General features: G+C 42.1%; 1 protein-coding gene across 2 annotated transcripts in view; it reads left to right on the forward strand.

The window, feature by feature from the left end:
• The window catches only part of TMEM131 (transmembrane protein 131), a 642,113-nt gene extending 634,117 nt beyond the window's left edge, over positions 1 to 7,996 (forward strand). The window contains exons 36-41 of one of the 2 annotated variants that reach the window (XM_032100312.1): positions 106 to 280; positions 599 to 720; positions 828 to 924; positions 2,151 to 2,248; positions 3,468 to 3,631; positions 6,981 to 7,996. In XM_032100312.1, the coding sequence (XP_031956203.1) occupies positions 106 to 280; positions 599 to 720; positions 828 to 924; positions 2,151 to 2,248; positions 3,468 to 3,631; positions 6,981 to 7,277 (953 nt within the window). In that variant the 3' untranslated portion in view covers positions 7,278 to 7,996. The other variant, XM_032100313.1, reaches the window with a different exon arrangement.
• Positions 7,997 to 8,217: the final 221 nt, after the last annotated feature.

Consider the following 8,217-nt stretch of genomic DNA (forward strand, 5'->3'; position numbering starts at 1 on the left):
GCCTTTCAGAATTCCTCCATTTGAACAGAAGGGATAGCAGAAGTTTGAGAAGCCTTTGCTGTAATGTAAATACTACAGGAAGATGTTCTGTGTTTCTCTTTATAGCTACAGACAACCTCTATAAGCTCTCTCTGCAAACCCTGAATGCAGACGCTTTCCTGAAGCAGCGCCAGCCCTCTCCAACACCCGCCTCTCCATCTCCCCCTCCTCCTCCCACATCCTTTGCTTTTGGGCCACGAGGAGGCACTTACAGCAGCATCGTGAACAGCAGCTGCAGCAAGTGAGTCCAGATCCTACCTCCTACTGATTTCCCAGGCACCAAGCACTTGTGGAACTGTGCTTAACAGAGGGCATCTCCCTATTCCCAGACCCATTTCCTCTTCCCATGGAAACTGCTTTTCTGCAGATACACCGCTGTGCATATTTTGCCTTGCTGTACAGCTTGGTAGATCAGAAAAATGTGCAATGACATGAACTGTTGAGCTGTTATAAACATTTTCTTGAATGCTAGCTTTAATTGCTGGGTTTTTAATCAAACTGCTGAAGTCCAAAACCTTACTCTTTTTTCTCTCTATTTTTTGTTTGTTTCTCTTTTTAGTGAAACAAAAAGCAAGCAGCCCAATGGTACCAAACATAAACTGGCAAAGGCAGCTTCTCTTCCAGGCAGGAATGGAAACCCCACTTTTGCTGCTGTAGCTGCGGGTTATGACAAAAGTCCAGGTACTAGAACCAGTTTGGAGTTCTTAATAATTCTAAATATTTCCTGAATAGTCTGTTATTTTGCTGGGGTTTATTTTACTCCTTTTTTTGCATTCGTATTCTTGCAGGTGGCAGTGGTTTACCAAAGGTTTCTCCAAGCAAGACTGATGTTTCCAGCAATATCAGCATTTCCCACACAGTTGTTGACAGTGATGGCTCTGACAGGTAATTTTTATATTCTCTAGGCAAATACCTGGACCCCTAGAAAAGAAGATTGAGCTATTAATGGCATTTTGAAGGGAGTGACAGAATTCATTCTGCTTAGTTTTTTTTGCAACTATTTTTTAAAGTCTAGGCACAGCATCTCTCACCTTGCAGAAAAGTTTAGAAGTTGCAAGTGACTCAAAAGTAGAGAGGATGTTCTGGATGTGATGGGAACTTTCTCCTCCTCATTCCAAGTAACTCAACCATCTTGTGTTCCTGGGCATCCAAACAATGAGGAATCAGCTTGGCTCTCTCAGTACTGAGGAGGAGTGTGTACCAAGGTCACTTGAAGGTTCACAGGCAGAGTTCCTCTCTGTACAGCAATACCTTCCACTCCCCATTTTAACACCGAGACCAGAACTGTCAGTGGGCTTTGTGTTTTCAGTAGGAGCAGGATAGGGCTGCACTCAGTCACATTCCCCAAGGCATATCCCTTCTGATATTTTGGCAGTGAGCCCCTGTCTCAGTTGTAAAAAGCAGTAACCTTTCTGGAGTAGGAAAGAGACTTGAATTCAAGTTTCCATATGCAAAGGAATTGCTTTCTGAGTGAAGTTTGTGCGTTGAAGTTTTTGTTTGTTTTGGTGGATGTTTAACACTGGTTCCAGTTAACTCATCTGTTACTTTTAAGAAGCTTGTCCATGAGTGTATTTGTATTGCTTCCAAGTGACTGTAAATTTTATCTGCTTGAGAAAAAAAACTGTACTATGGCTTGGACTCCATGAGTTTTCTGAAAAACTGATCAAAAGAGCTATGCTCATACTTGATGCTCATTCTACAGATTAAAGAGCATTGTGTCTGTATTACTGTGTTACTCCAAGGTGAGTGTATACACAGGCAAATGGTATTTCACCAAAATATTTTGTTAAAACAAAACCAAACTGATTTCCTAACTCATGATTGCCATTAAATATATATTTAGTAAATGTTTAACTATATCTTTTTATATAGCTATATATAAAAAGATATAGTTAAACATGCATGCACACATACATTTGTATATAGATTTCCTAACTCATGATTGCCATTAAATATATATTTAGTAAATGTTTAACTATATCTTTTTATATAGCTATATATAAAAAGATATAGTTAAACATGCATGCACACATACATTTGTAAGTTAATACTGTCAAGAGTACTGTGTTAATAAGTTGTGTATTGCCTTCCTGTTTCTCCATAAAATGTAGTTCGGGCTTGTGGAGTCCTATCAGCAATCCCAGCAGTCCCGATTTCACACCTCTCAACTCCTTCTCTGCATTTGGACACTCTTTTAACTTAACTGGAGGTGAGTTTTTCTGTTCAAGTATTTTTCTGTATTCAAATACAGGTAGAGAAATGTGTCTTCATTCCACTGGTCTAAGTACAGACAGTGTTTCCATCTTCACTCCCAAAAGGGAAGACTATGTAGGAAAGTGTGTTAAAAATTTGGTGGTATATTCTGTTTCACTCCACAGAAAGTCAGTGGAATCTCACATAGTGTGTGGGCTGAGAATGCTTGGGTTTGGAGTTCCTCTGTTTCAGTAAAAATTCTTGATTTTGGGGATTTTTCTTAGTCTTCTTCCTCTCCATTCCTCCCTCTAAACTTTACAGTCCCACAAATGTGCCACAAGGCCTGTGGTTTCCTGAGCATAAACACCTGCCTAAAACCGTGGCTCTGTTAAGTGAGGCAGTGGCCCAACCCTCGTGTTGCTTTCCTTTCGTGTTTTCCTGCAGTATTTGTATAGCTGCAGAATGAACTGATGCATGCTAAACCCAGCAATTAATTACTGTATTTAAATATTTGGGTAAACTTCCGTAAATGAAATTGAGATGGGCAGGCCTTGGGATTGCAGGGCATGGATAATCTGTGTACTTAGGAAGATTTGTGTACCATACTTGGGCATGTGGGGTGTGTTTTGAGGTGGCTGATAAGCAAAGCAAACTGCACGTGGCATCAGTGTCTGCTGAAAAAATGCTATCTACTGCAACAGTTTGATGTCTGCTGGAAATGCAAACAGTGGCAGCTGCTGCTGTGGGGTTCTTTTTTCTTACTCAGCAACACTTTGCACCCGTGGCTCTGAGGGACACCAGTAAAATACCCGGGATCAGTTCCGTGTGGGAAGTGGGCGATCCACAACTGCTGGTGCTCCCTTTTCCTTCTCATAGCAGAGATGGGGTCGGGGCTGGGGCTCCTACCAGGAGTCACCTGGGAAGGGAGTGCTACAAAGCAAGTGAGTGCTGCAGTTACGGAGAGCTGCCAGGACTCTGAGTATTGATTGCTGTGCTTAGGCTGGCACTGAGTTTCCCACAGCAAATGTCCAACTCTCTTTCCCCACTATAATCATGACTAACTTTGTAGCCCTGTCTGAGGCTGGTCACATGAGATGAGGTCTGTATTGTGTGACCTCTTCTAATCTCCCTGTAGCAGAACCTGCTAGAAAAATATGAGGAATAAGTGTGAAAAGTATTGTTCTTGGAAAAAGAGGAAGAGTAATGTACTCAGTTTTATTTCATTTTATTTTTAGAGGTTTTTAGCAAGCTTGGTTTAGCTCGATCTGCTTATGGGCAGGATGTTCAGAGAAACTGGAATGAATTCAATAATGTTCCATCATCCATCTGGGATCCTTCAGCTACAGATTCTGTACCCTCCTGGCCAACAAGCTCGAGTTCCCCAACTCATACAACTGCAGTAAGTATTCAGTCCAAATAGTGGTTTATTACTGTTACCAACCTGTTCTGTATGTGCCATCTAATTTAATTCAGAAGAATTGAGGGTGAAAAGACATCAACTGAAGAATAAAGGAAGAGGGAATTTACACATATTCATCTTGGTGTAGTTAAGTTGACATGGCTGTTGGACAAAGAGTTATTAGTCCCTCACTTGCGGATGATGAATCCATGTACACTGTTTCCCATAAAAATATTTCTCACAAGAGCACCTTGCAGCACTTAGAAAAGTGTGATCTGCTCCCACATCCTTCAGGTTTGCTCCTGTGCCTTAGCTGGACACTGCATATGTCACTTCCAGTTTGATAGGCAGTTGCAAAATAGCCAATATGGTAACTTCCACACTTTGATTCTGCTTTCTGAATCCAGTATTGCACCTGTTTGTAAATTAAAAAAGGTCCCAAAAAAGCTATTAAAAGACCTTAAATATATTCTTTTCAGTATTCAGAAACACTAAAGGACTGAATATAAGGTGAAGTCTTTAAATTGACTGCTAATTTCGATGAAGGTTTTGAGTATAGCAAAAGAAGAAGAAGAAAACCCCCAACTTTACAGACTGTAGTGCTGCACTGTCATCCTTGTGTCAGACTAAAACTTACGCTGCAACAGCTGTCTTCACTGCCAGCTGAAATCCTTCTTCATGTTGACTTCTGAAAATGTTTTTGTAGTGAGTAAGAGGCAGTGTTTACTTCACCTGGGAGCAGTTCAGATGGAGTGAGGGAAGGTAGGGACAGGGGAAGCCAGAGAATGTCACACAGCTTCTTATAGACACAGGCTTGCTGATCATGTGGCTTGTCATGTGGCTACAACCAGAGCTGGAACCTCACTGAAACCATGTAAGGAAAGATGTTTGGATTTTGGTCACATGGAGGGCAGGTTTCTCAGCATTTGATAGAGGGAGGGCTTGAGGACAACCAGAACAAGCTCTCTAGCTCCTATTTCCCAGCTGCTTCTGAAAAATTTAGCAGTGTGCTTCAAGAAGCATCAAGATGGAAGCCAGACAAATGGTATAGATGAAGTGTCAGCTACTCCATTTAAGTACTTTGATTTGGGAGGAGACATTTTAGGAGCTAACTCAAAGAGAAGATCACTTAATAAACAAGAAGCAAGCAGCAAACTGACTGAAATATTCAAAGCTGTTATAAATGATAGTGATATTTTCAAGTGCTTATGTCAAGCCGGAACAGGAAAGCTTGGCTTTTCCTGTTACTGAGCCTCCTTGCTCTAGGTGCCTGATAAGAGAGCAGGTACCAGGCCAGGGCCTGCCCTTTCCTCTCTTCTGGGACAAGAGCCAAAGCCATTGTTGCAAACAGCACTTAGGCAGTGGCTTCTGTGTTACCCTTTTTTTCTAGGAAGGTTTCTGGAGAGTTGATTTTGATTGTTCTCCTTCCTTATTCCTCTTGCTTTCTCCTTTTATGCACAACTCTGCTTCTGTGCTAAGTAGCATTTGCTTTCTGGATCCCATCTCCCCTCAGCCTTGCTGCCTTGCTAGCACTTCTCCCCAAGTTTTTCTGACCACATTCCCCTACTCCCTGTTCCTCTATTTCTCTGTGTGTAGTTCTGCCTGCCAGCCACTTTGTACCTCCTTCCACCAGCTTTGAAAGGGCATAGCAGGTGCTTCTCTGCTGCTCCTTTCCTGGTTGCTTCTGATATATGAGCAAGTGCCTTTCTATCAGGACCTCCCAAACACTTTCGGGACAAGTAGGAACAAATAGTTCCTGGCTCTTGCCTGCAGCAGGAAATAGGGTGGACTTTTAGTGTGTTAGGGCTGGTGCCCGAGCAGCAGAGTGAGTGTTTCCTGCTTAGTAGTCTAATGCTTGTATAGCTTAAACATAACATTTATTTTTGTAACAGTAATAACTGTGACCCTGGTCTGGCTCAGTTTCTCAGTGACATTGGAGGGTCCTGATGATGTTGGCCTGCTTAACCCCCAAGTAATGCTCAAAACTCCTGTCAAGCCCTTGGTAGCAAATTCTGTGGTGTGTTAGCATCCAGCCAGTTTTGGGTATGATTAGTCTTGAGCCTATCTTCTTCATTCCAGAGCAGAGAATAAAAACCTGAAAGGAAGAAATTCTCAGATTCTACCTTGTTTTCTTTCCTAAAGGGATTTTTATTTAAATCTTCAGATGCAGGGTACCCTGATACTGGTTAACCTTTAGTGTGTGTTATCTAAGGGCAGAGATCGTGGGAAAGGGGTGCCCTATCTCCAGCCACTAAATTCAAACATAAGGATGTTTGTACCTTACAGCACTTACTCAACAAGTCCACTGCCTTTTGGGTGTATCAAGTTTCCAATATATTTGCCGATTGAATTTACAGGATATGTACATTAAATCTGTTGACACTGGGGTATGTAGTGCCATAAGCCCACATGTAGCAGGTTCTGTGCTAATATTAGCAGAAAGTTATGCTAACCTTTCTCATCTCCATCTTTGGCTGCTTCCGGGTATCACTTTCCACCACACCACGGGTCAGGTTCCTCTGCTTGCTGTTTGCTACTGTTTGGCCTTTAGTAAAATACAGTTGACAGAACCTGGGCCTTCCTTGTGTTCCTGCATGTGTTCTCTAGGCTTGCTGTACCTGTCCTATATATCCCAGATGCATTTGTGATGTGCTGGAACTCACCTGCATCGGCACCATGACCATTTGTCAGAGATTTCCAAGTGTCAAGGACAGACTTTCTGGAATTCAATGATAAGTGGCCAATTCTCCTATCCCCTCTCCCTTCATCTGGAGAAAATTTGGATGGGGAAAAAGTATATACTGGGAATATGGGTTAGGTACAGTGGGACTGAACACAGGTAGATTCATCCAAAACAGACAGGTCTGACTACAGGGAGATAAATTTGCAAACAGCCAAAAAGATCAAAAAACAACTTTGCTGTTCCCTTCCATTGCATCTTGAATTTTGTTGGTTTTTTGATACTTAAACCATGTTTATCTGCCTCATTCTAACTGGTTTGTTTAAGCTTAAATGTTCTGGCCCTTGTGTGTTGAATACTCATAGTGCTTAATTTAGCAGTGGTGTGGGGATGTCTCAGCTCAAATGAAAACAGCTTGAAAGCCTGTAATGGACTGCACTCTGCAGCCCGTGCAGCTCCCGGAATGTTTGGCTGCAGGAGCAGCGTGGTTCCTCTGGGCAAGCTCTTGTAAAGGGAGCTCAGCGCTCCATGTTGCAGTGAGGATGAAAGGGGTTCCAGAGCAGGCTTCTTGTTGCTGCTGCTCAGACAATTTTCTTTTTGGGGGGCTGTAAACAAGGTGAAAACTGAGGCTACCAAACTGCCACTTACCTTGTTCTGTCTTTACTGCAGTCGATCCTGGGCAACCCCAGTGGCCTGTGGTCCACCACTCCATTCAGCAGTTCCATTTGGTCAAGTAATCTCAACAGTGGCCTTCCCTTCACCACTCCAACAAACGCCTTGTCAGGCATCGATCTCATGGGTAGTGAAAACTCCGCCGCTGCTCCACCGCCACCCGCTGCTGCCACCGTTGCCAATCCTGCTGAAGACATGGGACAGACCTACAATCCTTGGAGAATTTGGAGCCCAACGATTGGAAGAAGAAGTTCAGATCCTTGGTCAAATTCACACTATCCTCACGAAAACTAAAGCAAAAAGAAAGAACTCTTATCCAGGTCATGATACAATTCTGAATGCAAATTTTTGAAACGTCATTTTCAGGCCATTGCTTCCCCCTGCCCCACTCCCCATGTCGGTCATGCTTTCATCACTCGCTCCTTTTTGAAGTCTGTCCTGCAGTATGGTAGTGTGAGATTGCAGATAAGCTTGGAAATGTCTGGGTGTGGTCACAAATCCCAACTACAGCTGAAGCCTGTAAATATGAACAGTTTCACTGGTTTCATATTTTACCATCTGCCATCTTTATTTAGGAAACAATTTGAACTCTAAAATGGTCCTGGCATGCAATACTTTCATGAAAAGTTTGGGTTTTTAAATTTTTTCCAGTGTTATCCTCCAAGTTCTAATTTAAAATCAAAAGGCACTTTGTGCTAAAATGCAAAGTATTTTTTTAAAATAAGGCTGTCTTTGTTAACACAGGTTGTAAGAATGTAAAAAAGGAAAAAAATCAACAAAAAATACCAACAAAACCAACACAAAACCTTAAGAGCAAAGTGGCTGAATGTAAGAGCATTCTGTTGAGACTGTAATACACTTTGTGCTGTTTGTACATTTGTAAACCTGAATGCATTTTTAAGTTGAACTGAAATGCACACAGCCAAGACTTGTGCAAGAAACAAGATACCATGTGCATTTCTTACAGATACAACTTTGGGTTGTACTTTAAAATAAATACGCTTTTTTCAAGATTTGTCTTCTGTAGTTCTGTTCCCCTTATTTTATTATTTTCTGAACTTGTGTATGCATGACTCCACTTGGCACAACCTTTGGGCCAAAATCTACTGCACACAGAGCCTGTGTTACCAGAAACTTCACTGCAGATGAAACCTGGCTTCTCAACAGCGTGGGTTTGTATTGCAGCAGAGAATAGAAACTGTTCTCAGGGTTATGCAGTGCCACCCACTTGAAA

Source organism: Corvus moneduloides, chromosome 2 (assembly GCF_009650955.1).
Source record: "Corvus moneduloides isolate bCorMon1 chromosome 2, bCorMon1.pri, whole genome shotgun sequence".
Taxonomy (NCBI): domain Eukaryota; kingdom Metazoa; phylum Chordata; class Aves; order Passeriformes; family Corvidae; genus Corvus; species Corvus moneduloides.